Genomic DNA, 24,743 nt, shown 5'->3' on the forward strand with positions numbered 1-24,743 from the left:
AGAGAGAAAGAGAGAGGGAGAGATAGATGGTGAGGCACTGTGAGAGTAAGAGAGAGAGGCAATGTAAGAGGTAGAGAGAGAAAGAGAGAGTGAAAAAGAGAGACTGAAGAAAAGGTAGAGGCAATGAGAGAGGTAAAGAGAGAGAGAGAAAGAGAGAGATAAAGAGACACTAAGTGAGAGTGTGAGAGAGAGAGCGAGAGAGAGATAGAGAGGCAATGAAAGAGGTATAGAGAGAGACTGAAAGAGAGGTAGAGAGAGAAAGAGAGTGAAAGAGAGACTGAGAGAGGTAGAGAGAGAGAATGAAGGAAAGGTAAAGATAGAGAGGCAATGAGAGAGGTGGAGGGTGAGAGAGAGAGCGAGAAAGAGAGGTAGAGAGAAAGAGGTAGAGTGAGTCAGAGAGAGAGGGGGGGTGGTAATGAGAGAGAGAGAGAGAGAGAGAGAGAGGGCTTTTAAAGCTACCCACCTCTGCCTCCCCCCCAGCCACCACCACCACACACACTCGTAAGGGGTGAACACACACTCTCCACGTTGACACACCCCTCAAACTTGGAGGTGGATGTCGGCGACGCTGATTGGCTGGCGGCGCGGCGACTGACAACACCTGCTCCGCCGATTCATCAAACAGTGACACGCGGCCCTCGGCGAGATATAGGCGGCAAACCGCGCGCGCTTCCACGCTCTCTAAACTCCCGCGTGCGTCCGGCAACACGCTGCACCTCTCCCACTCTCCCTATATCTATCCCTCTCTCTTCCTGCCTGTCTTTCTCTCTACCTATTTTTCTTATACCTCTCTCTGCTTCTCTCTCTCTCTCTTCCTCAGCTCTCTCTCTCTCTATCTCTCTTACCCACTCTCTCTCTCTCGCTCCCTCTCTCTCTCTCTCTCCGGGCTTTTTTTTTCTTGCAGCAATGCTGATAGCGGTGCTGCTGCTCGTGCTCTCCGTGACGGCGCGAGCGCACGGCGGCGGCGGAGCAGCAGCGGATACGGCTGACGCGCACGAGGCTCACGCGGAGAAAGCCGCGAGCCAGAAAGGCCGGCTGTCCCTGCAGAACACAGGTAAGGACGGGGGCGAGGTGGGGCGCGAACACCGTGGCGCGGACGCGAGGGAACGCACAGCCTATGTAGTGTACTATACTGTACGGACCCACTCAAACACGCACGCATGCATGCACGCATGCACTAATGCACGCACGCACGCACGCACGCACACATTTGCACGTGCTTCCTGGCGTTTCGCGTGCTCTACGAACGCGCCTGCACAACCTATCGTGCACCGTCAACAACCGCGTTATTCCGTTTCTGAGGGAAGGCGATCATCTGTAGCGAACGCGAATGCGCGAGCGCGCGCGCTCAGCCAAACGGAGAGTGCAACTCAATCTCTTCGTAAACTATTAATAGCACGAGCACAAGGTAGGCTAGGGTAGGATAGGTAATGCATACGGGAGCGTTTCTGTTAGGTGTGTATGTGTGTATGTGTGTGTTTGTAGGTGTGTAGGTCTACGCTCAAATGTACACACAAGTTGTTGTTGGTGTGTGTTTGTGGGTATGTGTGGTGTGTATGTGTTAGGGCTGGGCAAGACATCATCCATATTGTAATATTCGATATAAACCGATTAATTAAAAAATGTCACAATCAATACAATGATATAATATTGCAGCTTCTATGCAGGTTATCATCTGAATGCGATGCAATTATGACAAAAAAAGATTGTATATAGTAGATGTGTGGTAAATTACACTGAAGGATTCTGTATATTCTGCATATTATGTACAATCCCTTATAACCCTTCAATCAGTTCATATAGTACGTGACTGTATCATTTGGTTTAATTTATACTAGAATCCTTTTACTAATTTACAGTACATTATGATACATTCAGTAGTTCACTTACTTCAGTCCTTTTTCAAACCTTCAAAAGTTCATATAAACCCTGTCTCTGTAACTTGTTGGCTTAATTTATAACTGAACCCATTGGAATCGATTATACTGTTCACAGTGAACCCTTTAAAATACATTAAAATACTTTAGACATGCAATTCATACTTGTTACCTATAGACTCTTTCTTCTGAACCTTTTACAGAGCTTTAGATATACTATAATAGAAACTCTGACTGTAACTTTTTGGTATAATGTGCGATTGTGACCAAAAAAAAGATGTATGTATGAGATTGTTATGTGTGGAAATGGCTTGGTTTTCATGACAAATTATGTCGTAGAAACTTAAATTACATAATTAAAGGAGCTGTATTTGACTGACTTATTAACTGTTGGTAACTATGTAATATATAATCTATGTCTACGTCTATTTAAATATGCCACAGGTTTTGTTTATACTGTGTTAAGAGGTCATCATATCGTATTATATTGTACATCAACATCTCTCTGAAAGATATGGAGATATAAGTTTTTAGGTATTAGGTATTGCCCAGCCCTATTAGTGCATGTGTTTGTGTGTGTGTGGTTTTCTGAAGCATTGCATTTCATCACAGCAGTGTGTTCAGATGTTCATATCATTCAATACATGCATAAGAGTCCACACAGCTCATGTTCTTGTGTAGAGTACACAAAACAAAGCTTGCGAGCATATGTGTGTCTGTGTGTGTGTGTGTGTGTGTGCCTGTGTGTGTGAGTGACTGAAGCCAAACTAATCAACTGCTGCAACTTTGCTGGAGCAGGAAGGAACAGCGCGAGTGATGCAATGACCTCTCCCATTGCGTACACTCTAGGTTCTCTAGGTGGATCAGGGATAAAGCTTGTGCCCCTGGGCCAGATCCTCGGCCACTCGCTCTCTGCATGCCTTTTAAACAGTGTAAAAAAAAAAGAAAGCTGAGGGATCGAGTGAGAAATGCTCTGGGATTTAATTAAATGGAAGCTCCAGTTTGGCTGAAGCTCCAGCTCCTCTTGGCCCAGAGCTTCTCCTGGCTGTAAGCATTGGTTGAAGTGGTCAGATTGTGAAAATAATTGGCGAGGGGATGGTTTCAGATGTTTTAAACAAAGCAAGTAAAGGGTCAGCTGATTTCCCTTGATGGTTTGATGTATACAATGGTTAGATTGTTTGTATAGAAACAATATGGAGATCAGTAGAATGTCTTTTAGAACCTGATTGTAACTTGACTTGATTTTATACAGTAATGAGGCTGTTAGACTGTTCATATAAAACCTGACTTTATCCTTTTAATATTACGTGTTCTTATGATTATACGTTTCATATAAAGCCCAATAAGCTGTTAATATATAACCTGACTGTAGCTTGAACTAATTTATACATTGATTGGACAGTTATAGAATATAAAACATGTTAAAAACTTTTACGCATTGAAATAGAAAAAAATAGAACCCTATTGTGACTTGGCTTAATGTATATGATGTGTATGTATATGTTTATATAATACACTATGATACACTTCATATAGAACCGATTAGAACCCATTTGGCGTAAATACATGACTTTTGTACATGGTTTTTGGTATATTGTGTACTTACGATTAGACTATTAATACAGAGCCCATTAGAACCAATAATACAGTTCATATAGAACTTTACTGTAAATTGAGTAGAACCCATTTACATCAATTTGCTAGTTCATATATCGAACCTTGTTGAACATTATTTATTTGGGTTTTATATATGCTATGATTGGACCCATTAGAACCCATTAGCCACCTATAGAATCTCAGATTATATAACTAGTTGGTCTAATTCTAATTTATACTGTGATTAGACTATACAACTATACGAAAATTCATGTAGAATCTTTTATAACCCTTTAGATAGTTCATAAAGTGCCATTTACAGTACATTATAATACATTCAACAGTTCATTTACTTCATACTGTGTGTTTATACGTTTTGTATATAACCATTTACAAACCTTCAAGTTTATATAAACCCTGACTGTAACTTGTTGGCTTAGTTTATAACTGGACCCATTGGAAACTATTATACTGTTCACATTGAACCTGTTAGCGTACATTCAGATACTTTAGACATGTAATTAGTACTTTGACCTATAGACTCACAAAGCTTTAGATTATAATAAATATAAAACCTGACTGAAATGTTTTGGCTTAGTTCATAACGAAACCTAAAGAAACCTGTTATACTGTTCACATTGATACAGAGCTTCAGACATAAAATATAAAACTTGACTGTAACTTTTTGGAATGATGTCCATTTCTAAATAAATTGTTCATATAGAACTAATTAGAGAGTTCATGTAGAACCTGACTGTAACTGGGTTTAATGCATGCTGTGATTAGATTGATCATGTAGTAAATTTTACAACCAGTCCATAGACAGTTCATCAAATTTGAAATTTGAATTGCATTGTGATTGGACTGTTTATTGTGGACGTTTGGAACTCATTGGACAATTCATTTAATACTCAGCTGTAACTTGTTGGCTTAATTATAATACTATGATTTGATTGTTCATTTCAAAATTATTAGAACTATCTAAACAATTTATATTGTTTTCAGAGTTGTTAGTTTTTTTGTTTAATGCTATGATTAATACAGAACAAGGTTGTAACTTGACTTCATTCATACTGCTAATACACTTACTGTTCATATAGAACCCCTTAGAACCCATTTGGCATAAATACGAGACAGGTTTTTGCTATAATGTGTAATTACGATAAGATTATTCATACAGAGCATACAGTATGTCTGTTCAAATTATGTAGTAAACTAATAATCGACAAAAATGGAGATACTTGTTTTTACATTGGACAGTGACGATATGCTATGATTGGACACATTAGAACCCATTAGACACCTATAAAACCCCATAGACTGTAACATGTTGGTCTAATTTATATTCAAATACATACACTTGATTGTTTAATCAGACTTTATTCATAACTTGGTTTAATTTATACTTTGGTCAGGAACAGTCTGTTTATGTAGAACTCTTTAAAACCCAATTACAGATTCTTAAAGCTGTGTTTTAGAAGATCTAGGTGGGATATGAACTATATATCAGTATTTGTATCACATCAGACGTGATCATAGTATATCCGCATTTAAACCACACTAATCCAGGAAGGATGGAATGCTACGGTGGCAGTTTTCCAAAGGCCATGGTTTTAGGGCATCCCCCTGCCTGCATCCCCCTGTTTAAATGCATCCCTGGCAGCAGGGTAGCGCAGGGTCTTGCGGGCTGCAGCACGGCATTAATGCGCCCTGGAGGGACTGATCCGAAGCAGATTTGCATGCTGGAGTCCCTCGGCCGGTCACAGCGCTGTGTAATTCAATGCACGCTGCTGCCAGCTCGTACGATCCAAGCACATTCCCGCACAAACGCCAACACAAGCAGTGCAGACAGCGGCTCACTTTTCCTGCGCGCTCCAAAAGTTCAGCTCGGAGCCCCCCCTCCCCAGACCCCCCCCCCCCCCCCCCCCCGCACAGAGGGTCCTTCTGTTGACAGCAAACCATTGCCTCAGTCAAACTAATAACCTGCTGTTTGCTTTGTCTGTGTATGCAAGCGGCCCGGCTTCGTTATCTCACCGAGCGACCCGGGATTGCTCTAGACTTCAAGGCCTAAAGAAGAACCTTTCTCTCACAGAATTCCCAGAATGCCTCTTTCTCATACTTCCCAACATCACTAGTGGGAATGCAAATAAGAAGATCGACTGGATTTGTCCTTATTTGAAGCCATGTTAGAGGTCAACTCTACCCTGATGTGTTGCTTTGACAGTAGGGCTGCAAATAATGCTACAATTTGCTAAATTTCCCTTGGGATTAATTACGTATCTATCTATCTATCTATCTATCTATCTATCTATCTATCTATCTATCTATCTATCTATCTATCTATCTATGTAATAATTATCTTGGTAGTCGACTAATCAGATGATTATTTTTTCGATTAGTCGATTAGTCAACGATTATTTCTGTCATATCCTTCATCTCTAAAAACAATAGAAACAGCTAAAAATGAGCTTTAAAATCATTTTCAATGTCTAGATGTCTTTTAAATGTGTAAATTGCTAGTGATTAGATATGTAATCTGTTGTATTTGGGCACTTTTGGAGACAGACTGATTTGAGAGTAAACTGTGTGAGTGAGCCCTTTACTTATCTTCCATTGTGCTTCTGTCCATAGCACTTTGTTTAATGCAGTAACAGTTACTGTTACAAATGAAAAATTAGTCGACAATGAAATTTGTAGTCAACAAATTTAAATAATCAACATTGTCGATTATATCGATTAGTCGTTGCAGCCCTATTTGACAGCAGGAGTTTACTTGTTATACATCTCCCATGACAATTAAGCTTGTTTGGGTTTTGGTATTTTTCTGATGGTAAATGTGTTTACCGTATTTTGTGGACTATAAGGTGCACTTAAAATCCTTAAAACAGTATGCATTATAATCCAGTGTGCCTTATGTATTAATTCCACTAGTCAGGTATTAAAGTACTGCACTATAAGGGTGAGTTTTTTTTAGTAAAGTTCCTTCAGCACTAAGGCTGGGTGCTGCAGCATTAGCATTAGCCGCTAACCCCAGCGCTAGCCCTTTTTCCGTTCAGAGTCGAGTGTATTTGACTGTAGTCTGCTTGTTTGTTGTGTTAAAACAAGCTACCTGGGAAGAACCACTAGCTGATAGTGCCCTGGGCCACCGGAACACTCAGGGTTCTTCAGTCTAACACTATCAGGTGGCATTTACCTCCCGCTAGCACTGCGGTTAGCGGCTAATGCTAATGCTGCTACATTTAACTCTGTTGTTCTACTTTAATCATATACAGCATTTTTCTAAGCAGTGCAATTTTAGTCATGAATTTACCTCAGCAGTGGTACTCAAGACACATCTGATAGAAATTTACTCAGAGAATGTCAGCCAGACATTTAGTAAACAAACGAATGCTAAGGCTAATTTGGCTAGCACTACTTCAGCTAATGTTACTATGCTAGCCCTGGATAGCTCATATTTTTCAGCTGGAAACAGACAGAAATGCAGGAAAACTGATGCCAAGCATGATAAATTGCTAATTTATAGGAATACAGTGTAAAAATTAACTTACTAATTAACTAATTGCAGCAGTGCTTTTTATACGCAGCACAGTGTTGGCCATCACTCAGTATAAATTATACTGTCTTGTTGTGTAAGTCATGTATTTGTCATTTTCAGCCAAATATTTTCAGTTGCCAGATATTTAGTTTTAGTGCATTCCTACTTTTTGGACCCCTTTACAGACTTATTCGGTCTTGGCTTCAGACAGGGATGACTGATATAGTAAAAATATTATATCACACTATTCATATATATAGTAAAAATGGAATGCACTGAATTAGTAGCAAATTATTAAAAGTACTATTCCAATGCTATTGCATATTTAGTACTGTAATTTCTATTTGAGATTTGCTGCACTTCATATAATAACTATGACTGATTACAGTTTTTACTTTGAAACATCGACCAGCGCTATTCACAATATGCTCAGAAAAGTATTCAAACAAAATTTATCACAATGTGGTAAAATATTATATTGCCCACTCGTTGCCCAATTCAAAAATCAAGAGCAATCCAAACTAATGTCTGGGGTTTAAATAAGACAGACTCCTCCAAAATCCTTTTTATACATGTTCTAATCATCTGCAGCTGATGAATTTGAGTCATTTTAAGAAGATAAAAATGTGTGGTCTTAACATTTTAAACACAAGAACATTGCATTCCTACTAATTCCATTTTACAAATACTTTAAACTCAAATATGTTTCCAAGTTTCTTGATTTATTTTTGTTTTGTTAACAAATTACATTTTGTAGATGCTTTTGTCCAAAGCATCTTACAACAATTATGTACATTTAGTAATAGAAGTTCAAAGTAAAAAAAAAATAAAAAATTAGACAGGGCCTAAAGGAGGCCAAAGGGAAATAGTGGGATAGAGGAGTAGAGAAAGGGAAGAAGGAAATGAGGTTAGAAGTAGTTAGTTTGTTAGAGGTGTTATGAGAGTAAGTGCTTTTTGAAGCAACATACAGTTAGTTTAAATGTCCATATGTAATGTGTGTAATCAGGTGTTGTCAGTGGCACAACTCAGAGATACTGGGGCTTGACTGCACAACACAAACATTATATCTAGCGTGATTGAATACCTACACGCAAGCATTTTCCACTTTCCCCCTCTGCGCATCTGCTAAATGAATCGGGCTAGTAGTATTAGAGTTCATTATGGAATTTAATGGTGACCTGGGGTTTGATTTCACACGTACTGGAAAGGCACCTGCATTGCACCACCTGCCTGTGTGGGGAATCACAGTTACAGGGGCAGCCGCGTTCGCGCACTCGCGCTTTCCCGGCTAACCCAAGCGTCCGCCAAGTTCCCGTGTCCTTGTGTATCTTCTGCAGTTCTCCAGCAGCCCTTATTAATCCCCGCAGTGAGATGAAGGCAATCATCATCCTGTCCTATATACAGTTAACCTTGCTTTTCCACAGCTCGGGCGGCCGCTGCCAAATGCCTCCCAGTTTGATGGACTTTAATAGCATACCTTAATTACCTCAGTGCTCTCTCCATGCTAAATTTGTCCTCTAAATACAGTTCTTACATTTTCAGGGGAGAAACAAAGCCCAAAATAGGTCCTGAGCCAGCGTCTTCCAGCTTGCGTGTAGCATGTGAGGTGAAAGGTTGTGTCATTGTGCTCACGTGCTGTTTTATCTTCATTTCACTAAATTTCGCTAAATACAGCGAAGCTTCGCAAGTAGTAATCTGACATCTGACGAAAGGCGTCTGTAGCACTTTGTTTTACCAAATATGTCTTTAAGCACGTTCAGGTCTTAAGTATAGGCTCGTTGGAAGCTCGTTCTGTAGTGACAAATTGCTCTCTCTCTCTTTTTCTCTCTCTCACTCTCTCTCTCTCTCTCTCTCTTTTAGCCGAGATCCAGCACTGCCTGGTGAACGCTGGTGACGTGGGCTGCGGCGTGTTCGAGTGCTTCGAGAACAACTCGTGTGAAATCCGGGGACTGCAGGAGATCTGCATGACCTTCTTGCACAACGCCGGCAAGTTCGACTCCCAGGTACAGTACAGCAGGTGTCGCTCCACAAAGCCCTTTTCCAGCCCCCTCAGCGCTCCCTCTGCCGCTCTCTCACGGAGGTCGTGTCCCTCCACCGCAGGCGGAGAATGACCCCGCGGTCGGCCCGAGCCAGCTGGCACCGCCTCGGGCCTGGCTAAGGTTTCACGAGGTGCAGGTGGATTCGGAGCGTAGAGTCTGCAGCCTGAAACGCAGTCTCAAGGGGCTGCTAGCTCTGCGTCACTGTAGCCCATAACCCTTTTACATTAAAACATAAATGAGCGCACTCTCGTTTGCTGGTTCATGTGATACTGAAATGCTGAAGCTGCTGAAGCTGCAGGAGGCTGATGTTCACGCTAGTATCTGCATAACATTTAATACATTAGTTCCATAGAAGTTAATGAACAATAAGTTTTAGGATTAATAACTGAATAATTAGCCTGTAGTTTAAAGGGCTGAGAACCATGCAACTATGAAACCACGGATAGATTATAAACGGTTTAATGGAGTAAGTTTTAGTACAGAATGTGAATAAAGTTTGAAAGGTAATAGTGACTTTTTGCATGACTCTGACATTAATTATACTCTGACACATGATGACCTCAATTTCATGAACAGATTTGAAGCACTACAATGAAAAAATTAAAAATCAGCTTAAAATAGTTGACTAGTACTAAAAGTTAAAAAAGGAATAGTTGCAGTAATAAGTAAGTGAGTGCTTTGAAATGAGCTGTATTGCTGCACTGATTGGTTATAAAAAGTTCAATGTGTTTACTGCTTATGTTTTTATTAAGAGCAAGTACATTGCATTTCACTGTGATCAGTGATCTTAACAGGATGCTCATTTCTAGGATTCCTGAATTGTCTTGATATGTAGAGAGTTCATCGAACTGTGTACCCCTTTATATGCACACTGAACAATGTACAATGTAGGTATAGTGCTTTTGTAGTGTTTACCAGCTCCATGCATGTCTATAACACATTAATAACATGCCTTTTAAAATTCGTTGCCATGGAGGCACAGTTCACACTAACGAATGAATGAATGAATAAATTAAGTTACACTTATATAGCGCCATTCTGAAACACAAGGACACTTTACAATCACACATTTATACACAGCGCTCATCCACACACCGCCAATAGCGCACAGCGTACTCTCAACCAGAAATAACTGTCAATCCGTATCCGGGCACACAGTCAGACAAACACTCACACACACAAACTTACATGCATACCAGTCTACATGCATTCATTTTTTCTGGGTAATTCATAGTATCCAATTTACCTGTTCTCCATGTTTTTTGACTGTGAGAGGCAACCGGTGTCTCTGGAGGAAACCCACACAGACACAGTGAGAACATGAAAACTCCACTCAGATAGGGACTTGAACCCAAGACCACATTGCTAGGAAGGGAACATGTTAACCACTAAGCCACTGTGTCACCCACCTATAATTTATATTTCTTTAGAGGTTATTTAAACTTAAAAGCAACAATGAAACCCACACTTACAGTCTTTGTTACTGAAAAAACTATTGGCCCATGGAGAAGTCATTAACGCAAAGGTTCACGTACTTTTTGTATCCTGCACCCCAAAATATTGTCTTTAATCCACCGCCCAAGACAATCCTCTAAGACAAACCCCCAAAGATTTTTATCTCTACTTAAACTATCAGCACCTTACACTAAGACCTCAGGAAATCACCTCTTGACCAATTTGCACCCTAAATACTCATTATTAATGTATTATTAAAGTATATCTCAGAGACTCAACACAGAATCAAAATCCGGAGATTGAGGACTTGCCTCAAACTCACAGCACAAAGACTAAAGACTCAAACTTGAACCTTGTGGCTCAAACTCTGAATACTTGACTGATTAACACATGACTCAACTCAAGAGTCTCACACCACAAAGACTTGAAACTCAACTGAGACTCACATTCCAAAGACTTGAAACTTACACTCCAAAGACTTTCAAACTTGAATGAGACTCACACCACAAAGACTTGAAACTCGACTGAGACTTACTCTCTAAAGACTTGAAACTCAACTGAGACTCACACCACAAAGACTTGAAACTCAACTGAGACTCACTCTCTAAAGACTTGAAACTCTACAGAGACTCACACTCCAAAGACTTTCAAACTTGACTGAGACTCACACCACAAAGACTTGAAACTCGACTGAGACTCACACTCCAAAGACTTTCGAACTTGACTGAGACTCACACCACAAAGACTTGAAACTCGACTGAGACTCACATCACAAAGGCTTGATACTCGACTGAGACTCACACTCCAAAGACTTTCAAACTTGACTGAGACTCACACCACAAAGACTTGAAACTCGACTGAGACTCACATCACAAAGGCTTGAAACACTACAGAGACTCACACTCCAAAGACTTTCAAACTTGACTGAGACTCACACCACAAAGACTTGAAACTCGACTGAGACTCACATCACAAAGGCTTGAAACACTACAGAGACTCACACTCCAAAGACTTTTGAACTTGACTGAGACTCACACCACAAAGACTTGAAACTCGACTGAGACTCACACTCCAAAGACTTTCGAACTTGACTGAGACTCACAACACAAAGACTTGAAACTCGACTGAGACTCACACTCCAAAGACTTTCGAACTTGACTGAGACTCACAACACAAAGACTTGAAACTCGACTGAGACTCACACTCCAAAGATTTTCAAACTTGACTGAGACTCACACAACAAAGACTTGAAACTCGACTGAGACTCACACTCTAAAGACTTGAAACTCGATTGACTCAGACTCCAAAGACTTTCGGACTTGACTGAGACTCACAACACAAAGACTTGAAACTCGACTGAGACTCACACTCTAAAGACTTGAAACTCGACTGTGACTCACACTCCAAAGCACAAAGACTTAAAACTTGACTCAGACTCACATCACAAAGACTTGAGACTTGACTGATCCTATCACCATAAAGATTTGATACTCAACTGAGACTCTTACCACAAATATTTGAAATTGAACTGAGACTCACATCCTAAAGACTTGAAACTCCACTCAGACTCACGTCACAAAGATTTGAAACTCAAATCAGACTCAGACTTTTTTTTTTAAGTTTCAAATATTTTTAAGTGTTGCTCATCTCAGACTTTCACCCCAGAGACTTGGAACTAAACTCTGTTTTACACCACAGAGACCTGAGACTCAAACCTGGACCCCAAATGATTTTGAAAAAGTTTTGACTCAGACTCCAAAGACTCAACACTCGTCTCAGTCATGCACCCCAGAAACTCGGCTCAGACTCACTTGTGTATTATTGTTCAGATGTAACTGCTCTGCATTGTGCATTGTGATAATGACATGTGTGTAAAAATAATCATACCGTCTGTCTTCACAGGGCAAGTCTTTCATCAAAGATGCTCTGAAGTGCATGGCCCACGGCCTGAGACACAAGTTCAGCTGCATCAGTCGAAAATGCCTGGCCATAAAGGACATGGTGTTCCAGCTGCAGCGAGAGTGCTACATGAAGCACAACTTGTGTTCGGCGGCTAAAGACAACGTTAATGTCATCGTGGAGATGATACACTTCCAAGACTTATTCCCTAAAGGGTGAGTCCACACATTTTCTAACCACTCTTTCACATGGATTCCCGCACGTCTTCTCTTTTAAACAGAGCGCTATTTAACGAACCGCGTGTACCTTTTGTGCAAACAAATAAACAGCCCACTTTCTGCTATTACTTCATTACATGCCATTGAATTAGTCTATATTAAACAATGAAGGCCACTGAGCGCTGAACCCTGCTGCATACGTTATGTTTGGGAAGATTATTTCTCAATTAGCCAATGGGTCCTTTTTTACTCGGAAAATTACGCCCGCGGCTAAATAAACCCCACCAAAAAGAGCGTAGTGTGAATATTATGGTGCATTTGTTTTTCTGCCTGATGTTTGTGTTTGGGATTGAATAATGGTCTAAGTGAAATGGCTCTTTTTACAGTCTCATGAAAAGGTACATGTTGTCACCAGTAAGGTGACATAACCTTCCACTGCAGCGGCCCTGCTGCCGTCTTCACTTTTTCTGGAGCACCGAGATGGAGCTCCAGCCTGCAGGGCAGCATGCAGCAAGAGAAACTTCTTTCATGGCTGGCAGAGCGAGGCAGCAGGGAGCACCGCCTGAAGCTGCGGGCCTCTCGCTGAGAGCATGAAAGTAGAACAGCAGCCGAACAGCAGGGTTCCTCTCCGCCACGGCCCATTTTGGCTAAATTCAGATTTCAAGCCTTATTGCTCAACTCAAATCTGATTCTTCCTGCGTTTGCAAGTGACCCATATTCAAGTGGTCCACAGGACACTGTCCACATGATGCTGTTGGTTCAATATTCCCAGTCCAGCAGTGACACTGGGGTGTTTAAAAACTCCAGCAGCACTGCTGTGTCTGATGCACTCATGTTGCACCACCACAACTCAAACTCAAACACCATCACCAGTTTCTGAAAATGACCCAACATATTTGTGTGTTAATACTATGGTGGCACAAGATATCAGTAATAGGGCTGCAACTAATGATTTCTGCCATGTCCTTCATCTCTAAATACAATACAAAAAGCAGAACATGAGATTTAAAAGGCATTTGAATGTGGAAATTACTGATATTTAGTGATTAAATACGTAATCTGTTGTGTTTGGGCACTTTTGGAGACACAGACTAAGTTGAGTATAAACTGTGTCTCCTATCGCTCTTCTGTCCCCAGCACTTTGCATAATGCAGGACTGTTACAAATTAACGATTATTCCACACTGAAATTAGTAGTCGACACAATTAATTTATTGACATTGTCGATTATATCCACTAATCTTTGCAGTCCTAATCAATAACTAGAAATCATTATAATATTTTATTAAAAAAGGAGATCTAAACCTTCTAAGACTTGCCCCCATACTTGACTTAATAAACTTACTGCTTCATTACTCCACATAATGTTTATTGTGTTTATTTTTGATAGAATAATTTGTATTTTTTGTATTAATGCAAAAAAAAAAAAAGAATTAATTGACTATTTTCTGTAAGCTTATACCTCACAGCTTAGATAGTTAGATAGTTTGGAAAGATTTTAGTGTAGTGTTGTCATGTTCTATGTAGACATTTTAACAGCAGCAGAACTGTTCTAAATAATGGCAGTTTATAGTTATTTTACAACATTAGAGTTATACCACATTCAGAGGAGTTACAATCTGTGTATGTGTGTTAAAGACACAGGAGCAAGCTAAGCTACTAATAAGCACTTTGTTGTCATCTTATTTCATATCAGTTGACACCAATAAAAACATAACACAATATTACAGAGAAATATCTATTATTGCAGAATCACTAGTGACATTGTTATCTTAGGAAATATATCGTGATTATATTGTATCGTGAGATGCCTTTTGATTCCCACAAATACGTAGGGAATCAGTACCAGGCTTCTTCCTGTTTAAACAGCTGAAAACACCAAATCTGTGTCACATTTTCTTTGGGCAAACATTGGTATTTCAATCCTTCAGCTGTGTAATGTTAATGTAGCCTTTCACCTCGTTCTGTATTCTGTATTAAAAATAGATGGGTCAGACCTAAAATAAAGAGCACAGTGATTTACATTAAGTACAAATCTGTAATGTCAGTAATCCAGAGTAAATGTAATTGGCTGATTTTTTAGTAATATGTTGTGTTCTTCAGATGAAAGTCTGCAGTGTGCAATGTGATTGACAGAGAAGCGTTCTATGAGTGCCATTATCAGCCGTTAATGCACTGTAATGAAGCTCTCTATGTATTACTTGGCCTGCGGCCTCGTGCGTACGGCCGCAGCACAGCAGTGCCAATATCACATATTATAGCACTCCCTCTCGTGTATTATTGCTTAAGCACTTGACTCAGTAATGCACCAAAAACTTCACTATTTAGCTTGTTTTGGCTACCAGACCTGAAGAAATCTCCACATCGAGGTTAGGGGCATGCTGACTCTTCTCCGCTCTCAGCACAACAAGAAAGCTGATTGGCTTTTTTTGATGAAGGGCGGGACTTCATCCTTGAAACTTGATTAGCATTACAAGAAATCCTATTCATACAGCGGTCAGTGGCCTTTCTCCTTATTACTAAGGTCTTAGTTTTTCCTCCAAGAACCTCAATAAATACCAATCTTTAAGAAATGGTCATTGGCTCCACCTATAGCTGGGTAGAATAACTCACGTTTACACCCCTATCGTAAATGCATTTGTTGACAAGCTAAGAAATACAAAACATGACATTATTTTATCCTCTTGTGATAAATGTTGGTATTGTGCAAGGATACAAATCGGTTGGCACTGATGCATTTTGTCTTCTTAACAAAATATGCAATATTTGTTTCATAAAAATGTCTTGCAATTAGGGCGGGGCGATATGGCCAACATTTAAATCATTATTTCTTAATTTTGGGTGATACATGATATATTTCTGATATTGAAATAAACCGTATAAGAGACACCACCCATGGTGTAGTGGGGAAAAAAACATTAAAAATCATGATATTTATAGACATTTTCATGGTAAACAATATTTGTTGCAATATTTTGACACAGACAAAATGCATTAGCAGTGGTAGATTATTAAAAAACACTGTTAAACAGGTTTTTGTTTGTTTGTTTTTATTTTGATTGTAGGATTTTTTTACACTCCCTGAAATGAGATGTACAGTTGGATTAGTCATCTTTACGTCTTGCTGATATTCTGGATATGCTTAATAAAGCATATTTTCAATACAATAAAAAAATATAATGATAAAATATTTGCATATTGCAATGTTGTTATCGATGTTGTTGGGCTTTTTTATTATACAGATGTAGTCTAGAAAAAGTACTCTTGATTCTTTGTGCAGCTCTAAACCACATTCTGACCATTTAATCAAATAACAAGTTCATTATCCTATACAAATCACCCAGTTAACACTCTTGATATTACATAGCTTACTCTGGTTATTGTCATTAATGAAATTCAAAAAGATTTTCTACTGTTTGTCTTATGTTCTCTCTCTCTCTCTCTCTCTCTCTCTCTCTCTCTCTCTCTCTCTCTTAGGCCGTATGTGGAGCTGGTGAACATCCTGCTGGGCTGTGGAGAGGAGGTGAAGGAGGCTATAGGGCGAAGTGTGCGCGCTCAGTGTGAGCAGCATTGGGGTGCTCTCTGCGACACTCTGAGCTTCTGTCCCGAGCGCCGCCCTGCAGCCCCCTCACACCCTGAACACGAGCACCCCAAAGGCCCGCGCCAGGTCGAGAAAGAGAAACCTGGGAAAGGGGGCTCGGGAACCCACCCCCGGAGCCGTGGCCAGGGCTCGCGGAGGGCCAGCCTGGACGCTGCCATGGCCGAACAGGAGGAGCCTGAGACCACTGACATCCGGAGGTGAAGGGTCAGGAATCTGATCGTCAAGTCCTGATCGTGACGCCATCGCCCCAGTCGCATCCCAGCACCGACTGAACAACAAAAAAAAGGCACACTGAAAAATACAGTGCTTAAAATTTACTCGATTCAGATTGTGTAAGTCGGTTCCACATAAAAAAAAAAACATCAATAGTCATCACTGTCAGGTTAAAGCTCTAGACATCTATACACAGTTTTTAAAAGCATTTTTACATAAGATTCCTTAAAGATTAAATCATTTACACCTGTTAAGCAAAACATTATGACCGCGTTTTGGTTTCTACACCCATTTTCTACTAACACTACACTCTATTAGACCCTCCTACCTACAGCTGCTCCACTTTGTAGATAAAGTAAAGTCAGAAGGTCAGAAGAGACAGAAGCTCTTAATTAAGGCTGCACGATATTGGAAAAAAATTTACATTGCAAAATGTACAAATGTTCTTTTTTTCGATTATATATATATATATCGCGATATTGAACAATGCAGGGCCCATGACAGCGCCGAGCACTGAAAACCCAAGGAAAACTGCAAAACAACAGTAATCGTCCCTTTAATTGGGCATTTAAATGGCTTTTTAAAAGGTAATAAAGAGCATTTTTCTGGAATTAAAAGTGTGAATTCAGCTGTAACTGGAAATATCTGCGCAAAACTGTGCTGGACTAAGGTGCACAGCCTTCGACACATGCATTTACAAGCACGTGCCCAACCATGTGGATGGAGACCATGCGGTTACCTTGTGTTTACTCCTGCACTACCCCCCACTACGCTCTCCCTATCCCCCTCACTTGTGCTTCTCAGGCAGCAGCAGTGTCACTCACACAGACACAGAGACAGCGCTGTGTATCTACTTCTTGTGTCAAGAATCGAAACATTGCAACATGACGTGTTTGATTTAATTGCCTTAAGTGATATCACACGTCCTGCGATGTGACTAGACTATTGCGCATGCGCACATCGCGATGGCGATGCTTAAACAATATATTGTGCAGCCCTTCTCTTACTATGTTGCTGCACACTCTGTGTTAATTATCCTATAGTCCTTTATTAGTGCCTGCAGGATGCTGCTGTTGGTGGTCTGTTGTCAATCCAGCCGTGACACTGAGGAGGTGTTTAAAAACTCCAGCAGCACTGCTGTATCTGATCCACTCATACTAACACACCAAATGGTGAGAATGAACCACCACCCAAATAATAGCTGCTCTGTGGTGGTCTATCCTACGGGGTCCTGACCACTGAAGAACAGGGTGAAAGGAAGAGGTTAATAATGTATGCAGCTCCTATAAGCTCAGTGGAGATAATGGTAAAACAAAAATGGGTGTAGAAACAAAGAGGTGGTCATAATGATATGTATCAGTGATCTTTTTTTTATTTCTCCTGAAAAGTTATCATTATAAAGTGACAATACATGATGATATCAGCACTGTCTTTATTATATCCTTATCATACTTACATCAGAAATACAATTAATGAATATTAATGTATAATTTATGTCACATGGGACCGCCGTACACGTTTGAACGTGGTAAATTGAAGGCACTGTGCTTTTTCAGTGCAGCCCTCACCCAGTGAAGCTCTCCTCCTCTCCTTTCTCCTCTACCAGTCATTCCAGCACTACCAGACTGTACATTTTTTGCAGGGTATTTGTGATGTAGCTCATTTTGATACTGCAGATATCATAGGTCCGATAGATACTTCCTGTCGTGCTCACAGCAGCGGTTACGGTTCGGCTCTAACATAGCGTTTCTATTTCTCACATCGTACCCTCTGTAAGATTTTTGATCTCTTGTTATTTATTTTATTCTTTATGTAATTGATTGAATATAAAAAATGTACATATAAATCCATGTATATCTATATTTATATAAACATGTATAAATATAGTCTTCGTATGCAGTACGGTTATACTATATGTAATATAGTATATATACTAAATATAGAATATGCTTGTTGTATCAGTCACATTATTGCACCTACTACAATCGAACTGTAGATATGTAACATATTTCTTTTTTTGTTGTTTTTTTTTGTTGGTTTTAAAGTTGGAAATGTGTGTATTGTAATTTTAAATACTTGATTGATTAAATATAAACTGTACAGTAAACTTCAAGTCTGGGAAAGAGGTTAATAACTACATTGAAGAGTCAACAATAGGAAAGCCACAATAATTATTGACATTATCAACAATATATTGATGATTTCAATCATTTTTGCTGACCTCAGTAGTGCCTATTATGTTTTTTGTTGGCAAGAAGCAAAGCCCATCAATGTGACTGTTTAAAAAACGGCAGTTTTATTGAATTTAGGTTTTATTTATTTAGTATTTATTCACTAAATTCTTAGTAATTAATGTGCATTTCTCTCTAAAATAGTGCTACTTAGGGCTGCACAATTATCAATAGTAGTCGATAGTCACATTGCAAAATGTGCAATATCACATAAAGCAAATTAAACTGTATACATCGATGTATACATACAACTTGCTTGATGCAAAAGGAAAGTTCCCATTGTTCTCATTTTACTCTACATTTCTACCAGAGACTTTCCAGATTATAACTGCCAATAAAAGTTAGTTTACTCACATCTGTGATACACAGCATTATAAATATCATGAGACATGTTGGAATTTTGATTTATGGAAAAATCTGGTGAATTTCTGCTGTATTATTTAAAATGTGAATGTGTTTTTATCATAATACTTTATACAGCTCTGGAAAAAAAAGAGATCACTTCAGTTTCTGAATGAGAAATGGCTAAAATAACAAAAAAGATGCAGAGCTTTCAGACCTCAAATAATGCAAAGAAAACAAGTTCATATTCATAAAGTTTTAAGAGTTCAGAAATCAATATTTGGTGGATAAACCTGGTTTTTAATCACAGTTTTCATGCATCTTGGCATGTTCTCCTCCACCAGTCGTACACACTGCTTTTGGATAACTTTATGCCACTCCTGGTGCAAAAATTCAAGCAGTTCAGTTTGGTTTGATGGCTTGTGATCATCCATGTTCCTCTTGATTAAATTCCAGAGGATTTCAATTTGGTAAAATTAAAGAAACTTATCAATTTTAAGTGGTCTGTTATTTTTTTCCAGAGCTGTATATTACAGAACTACAAAATGTTTTGCAGTTCTGCTGTACTATTCTTATTATATTAGCATTATATTATTTGCACAATATGCATTATGTTAAAATGACAATAGTATGGTTTATTGCAGTTATCTGTTGGTCAATAAAATAGTGATCATCACAGCTCACCAACTAGCCTTACATAGCACTACTTTATCTGGCATAAATACCCCATATTTCCCAGATACTCTCCAAGCACAACCAAATGCATGCTATGCGCCATATTTAGACTTTGTACAGATGTTGTATTCATACTCACACACCTTCCTGCAGCTAGAATGAAGCAATCCCAGTCCCTGAGCTGTGCTGGAATGATGAAGTGTGTATAATTATCTCACTAATGTGTCACTTATGTGCAGCTTGGGATTTAACCCCAAGCACATTAGTCTGACACAGGAACGCAGACGGCTCTCGGAGTGTGTCATGGAAAGCCAGGCTGCTTTCTCTCCGGCCAACTTTTCAGACAGCCGCTCGGCTTCCAAGTTAAAAAATAGCAATTCTTTCTCTCTCTCTTTAAGCTGCTGAAAAGAGGCAGTGGTTGGAGCCACAGTAAACCGGCCTGAGAGCCAGAAACTGGGTTAAATCTACACGAGAAGAAAAAGCTATTACTGATACTACTGTTGAGAATATCGCCAGAGCCACAGCGGCCCTGACTGCTGAAGGGATACGTTAAGAGGTTTAGAAGCACAAATAGAGAGGTTCAGAAAATGCTGTACATCAATTTAAGAGGGCGAATTCATTCTTACAGTCAACCCAATCCTCTTTTGGAACAGCCCACAAGGTATTTTAGAAATAAAATAAAAGTTGGGCCGCCATTAAGCAGGTTTTATAATGATGTAAGCTTTAAAGTTTGAACGTTAGGTGTCGCTATGACATAAAATGCTCCTTATCTCCTTTCCTTCCTTCATTATGCCTACATTAATGTTCCTGAGCTTTTGGGAAAACATGGCAACTCCAAAGAAACGGAAAATAGACAATGAATGCAGCAAATTTTAGGCTCGTGGTGAAAATTATTAATTTTTTCAGTTCAGAGGGAAGTGTGTATGTTTAATTTGTCAGGAATCAGTTGAAACCAAACATCAATTCGGAAAATCTTAGTTTACACAACACTGTCAACGATAGATAAAGACAGGAACTCAAGTAAAATGCTGTGTAAATTATAGTAATCAAGAAAAAGTATTATTATAATAGTATATTTAATTATGTGTTTTATTACAGAATCTAAGTTCATTTCTGCTTTAACCAGTATTTATTACTACAACTTATAAAAATGCCCTATTAGTACAGTTTTTTAACAATGGCGGCCATTATTTTGGAATACTCGGTCAAGATGTACAACAAATTAAGTCTCAAAAATCAAGATGTCAGTAATGCATTTTTTTTTTGGAATATTAGGTCATAATCTAAAGAACAAAGCCATTCTTTTAGAATGCTACAATATTTGAAAATAAACAAAATAGCAAATAAATACAAAACCAGTCATCACATGCCAAAAAAGTGATCATTTTGGATGCTCAATTAGAATATAGAGGCACTAAGACATTATAAATAGTGATTCTATTTAGTATACTAAGTAAAATCACTAAGACAATTTAATGCTGGTGTCCTGCATTTTTGTAAACAATATTATTTAGTATGGTAGTATGCTGCTCCCATACGCCATACAGCCCTAATCAAACAATCATCACATGATAATCAGTCATATTAATAATAATGTAAAAAAAAGTCATTATTTTGGATGCTAAATCAGAATATAAAAGCAATAAGTGATACTTTGTCAAAAACACCAAGAACCTAAGTCATCGTTTAGAGTACTATTTAAAATCAGTAAGACATTAAGTCATTTTTTGGTATACTTAATCAAATTAACAAGGAAATAAGGCATTATTTGGAGTGCTGAGTTAAAATATGAAGAAAGTTATTAATTAAAATAAAGTGAGAATATCAAGAAAATCGGTCAGCATTTGTCAAAAGTCAAAGTATTAAGAACACAAATTATTATTTTGGATGATAAAACTGAATATCCAGTCAATTTTAGGGTCATAATATGAGGAAAACTTAATTATTTGTCATTTTTTATCATCATATGATTTTAAAATAGTACAAAACACTTTTGAACTAGGCCAACTGCCTATAGGGGCGGTATTAGTGACATGGGCCTGAAGTGTATCTGGAGAAATGGTCAGTCAAGACCAATTTAAGAGATTCTGGTTAATTTTCCTCAAAATCTGTAATATTATTACAGCATTTAACCATTTTGGTTGTAAATATAGTATGATGTGACAGCTCCAGTACAGCCCCACTGGTCCAGATTGCTGAATGGACTCCAGCCACGTGTGTTCAATGTCCTTTTTTTTTCTGTATTTACTAAGCAAAGCATGGTCCACACATTATCCAGCCGGCACGCCCGCCACAGCGTCTTGATTTACACAGCAGAGGCGATTATTCCACACCAGAGAGTACACAGGCATTAATCATGCTACGGTGGGGTCCAAGCAGACGCAGATTCTAAGAATCTGTTCTCCCTAACAGGAAAAAGAGCGAGTCTTAATGTTGCTCAGAAGCAGCGGGAGCCAGCAGCCAGCGATCTGAAGAGCTTTGCTCTAAACTGGCACATAAAGCTGTCAGGGTGTGTGTGTGGCATGGCCTTGGCTCCAGGCTGTGCTGTGGCAGCTGCAGAAGCAGCAGAAGCAGACTGCTGAACAAGTTCTCTGGTCTCAGGAGGATCTTCAGAATATCACCAGAAACTGTGAGGGGGATTCATCGCTCAACCTGGATAAGAACCAGAACAGAACAACAGAACAGAACCAGAAGAAGAACATACAGGTAACCTAGCAACGATGGAGCGAAACAGTGCAGCTACAAACAGAGCAGCAATGGAACTATTTTAACTCGCTGAGTATTTATACCCAAACAGATTGTATTTTCTCCTCCTCTTTAACTTAAAATCTTTCAATAAACAGCTATAATGGAACTGTGGTATAATTGCAATAATTCACAGCAGTGCCAATATTACATGCTATAGCACAAACTCTCATGTATTTTTTGCTTAAGTATGGTAGTATGCTGCACCCAAAGCCATACACGCCTGATCCAAGTCCATCACCAACATGCAGACAGCATATTCTCAATAACATTTACACTGACATGCCAAAAGTCATGGGATAGCAGTCCTTAAAATAACCATGAAGTGTCCATAAAGGAATCTTGGGAAAGCCCACACCTGTACGAGTTATAAGGTAGGGTAACGATCAAGAACAGTCGGTGCAAACAGGCAAGTAACATCCACATTCAATACAGGAGACCCCACACGCGTATCCCACAGGCCAAGTGCACCATTCTCAAGCTTCCATGAGACATGGCAAAAATCATGGGACACAGTACTAAACTAAATTTCTGTCCCATGATCTTTGTTTGGCATATCAGTGTGCTATAGGCCTACACACTGTAACAATAAATGCAGTGCATAGAATATGTAATGAGTGTACATTTAAGCAGTCTTTCTAGAGGGCGCTTGTGAGCTAACTCCTCTCTGAAAGTGAGTTGCAGTTTGTGTCCACACTTCCACGCACCCTTCTGTGACGTATTTATGGATTAAGCAGAAGTGCCAAGCACCGAGCACTTATTAGGACCAGGCACTCGTTAAGCGTGTCCATCTCTGTCCATCTGTCCATCTCGGCATACAGCACACGTCGTCCGAGGCCGAGTCTACGCTGGGAAAAGGGCTCCCTCTCTCCCTCTCGCCGTAAACAAGCTCCCCTACACTTTGGCTCGGGCCCGGCTGTCACAGGGCTGGAGATCTATAAACAGGCTTTACAAGGCCCCGGTGGGCACGGCTCCGCAACGGGCCAGCTGCTCCACCAGCCAGGGGCGCTGCACCTGAAATATGACGGCCCGGCGCCGCAACAAAGTGGCCTTTCTGAACGCTGCTGAATTTACTGGGCTGGAGGTGTGGGTGATCTGGTCAGGCCAGTCAAAAGACGCACAGTCAGGCTTCCAGTAGGCCTGGGAGCCCATTCTCTGAGGAGGGCGGCGCGGGTCAGGGTAAACACGCTTACGTGATGTTACAGCCACACCACGGGCTTTTATTGCCGGGACGTCATACTGAAGACTCTGTCCAGTTTCTTAAAAGAAGCTGTTGCTTAACTGTACCTCCTATATCACACTATACCAACATGTCACAAGCTGGCACTATAAGACATACGCAGCGTTACTAACGTCAAGCTTTTCCAGCCGGTTGTCAGTGTCGGCAGGCCTGCACAGCATCAAGGAAGTGAATTAGAGACGTTTTTAAGTCCAATCTTAAAACAAGCTGTGGTTTGAACACGGCCCACAGAAACGAGTGTAACCGTTGGGTGGTTTTATTAATTTTATTATTTAAATAAATACTCATTTATCCGTCCATCCATCCATCATTCTACCTCTTTATGCACTTCGTCCTGGTGATGGTTGCAGTGCATGGGTCAGAAGCCTGCCCGTGGTCATTGGAGCAATGTGGGAATATCCCTTAACCCTTTAAGAGCTGTATTAGTTACCGGAACAGCTTCTTTCCCACGGCTGTCATACTCCTGAACTCTGCCTCCTAATATCTAACCAACAACGACAGACTGTATTCCAACACACACCAATAACACACAAACTTTATACTAATTACCACCTCTTTCTTTCCGTTGTATATTCTGCTCACTATTGTATATACTGTATAAATCTATTCTGTTTATTATATTATTATTTATTCTGTTTATACCACTTGTAACATGTTTATAATCTGTTATAGTCTATATGTTCATATTCATAACATGTACATACTTATACATAGCTACAACACATTCAGCAATTTACTGTACATTTGTAATATACATATTTATTTTTTGTTAAGCACTTCTGGATAGATGCAAACTGCATTTCTATTCTATTCTATTATGTTTCAGTCATAGATTCAGTTCAGTTCAGTTATAGATATATTGCTATATTTTCAGTTATTAAAATATATGAAGGCTTTTTCTCTCTGTAATGCACACAATATCTCTAATATTACTATCCTAATATTAAATCTATATAAAAATAAATCAAAGTAACTACTTTTATTCCTAAACATGATAAAAGTGTTCTAAATTACAAAGAATTTGTAAAAATTAGCTTATATTACTTTGCCTCATTTGTTCTGTAGTGCTGACATGCCC

The 24,743-nt window shown here is 39.5% G+C and overlaps 1 protein-coding gene across 1 annotated transcript; it reads left to right on the forward strand.

Annotated features, from left to right (window-relative positions):
* The first annotated feature begins 476 nt into the window (after positions 1 to 476).
* Positions 477 to 18,545, forward strand: stc2a (stanniocalcin 2a). Its single transcript, XM_007253579.4, has 4 exons — positions 477 to 1,054; positions 8,869 to 9,011; positions 12,405 to 12,616; positions 16,096 to 18,545. Exons 1-4 carry the CDS (start codon positions 907 to 909, stop codon positions 16,418 to 16,420), a joined length of 828 nt encoding a protein of 275 aa, XP_007253641.3. The 5' UTR covers positions 477 to 906; the 3' UTR covers positions 16,421 to 18,545.
* Positions 18,546 to 24,743: the final 6,198 nt, after the last annotated feature.

The sequence above is a fragment of the Astyanax mexicanus genome, chromosome 2 (assembly GCF_023375975.1).
Source record: "Astyanax mexicanus isolate ESR-SI-001 chromosome 2, AstMex3_surface, whole genome shotgun sequence".
NCBI classification, from domain to species: Eukaryota; Metazoa; Chordata; class Actinopteri; order Characiformes; family Acestrorhamphidae; genus Astyanax; species Astyanax mexicanus.

What these genes read in the sequence shown, in the direction of transcription:
- stc2a (XM_007253579.4), top strand. Translation starts at nt 907, where the DNA reads ATGCTGATAGCGGTGCTGCTGCTCGTGCTCTCCGTGACGGCGCGAGCG. An exon ending in GCTGTCCCTGCAGAACACAG is followed by an intron (nt 1,055 to 8,868) that starts GTAAGGACGGGG and finishes TCTCTCTTTTAG; the next exon opens with CCGAGATCCAGCACTGCCTG. An exon ending in CAAGACTTATTCCCTAAAGG is followed by an intron (nt 12,617 to 16,095) that starts GTGAGTCCACAC and finishes TCTCTCTCTTAG; the next exon opens with GCCGTATGTGGAGCTGGTGA.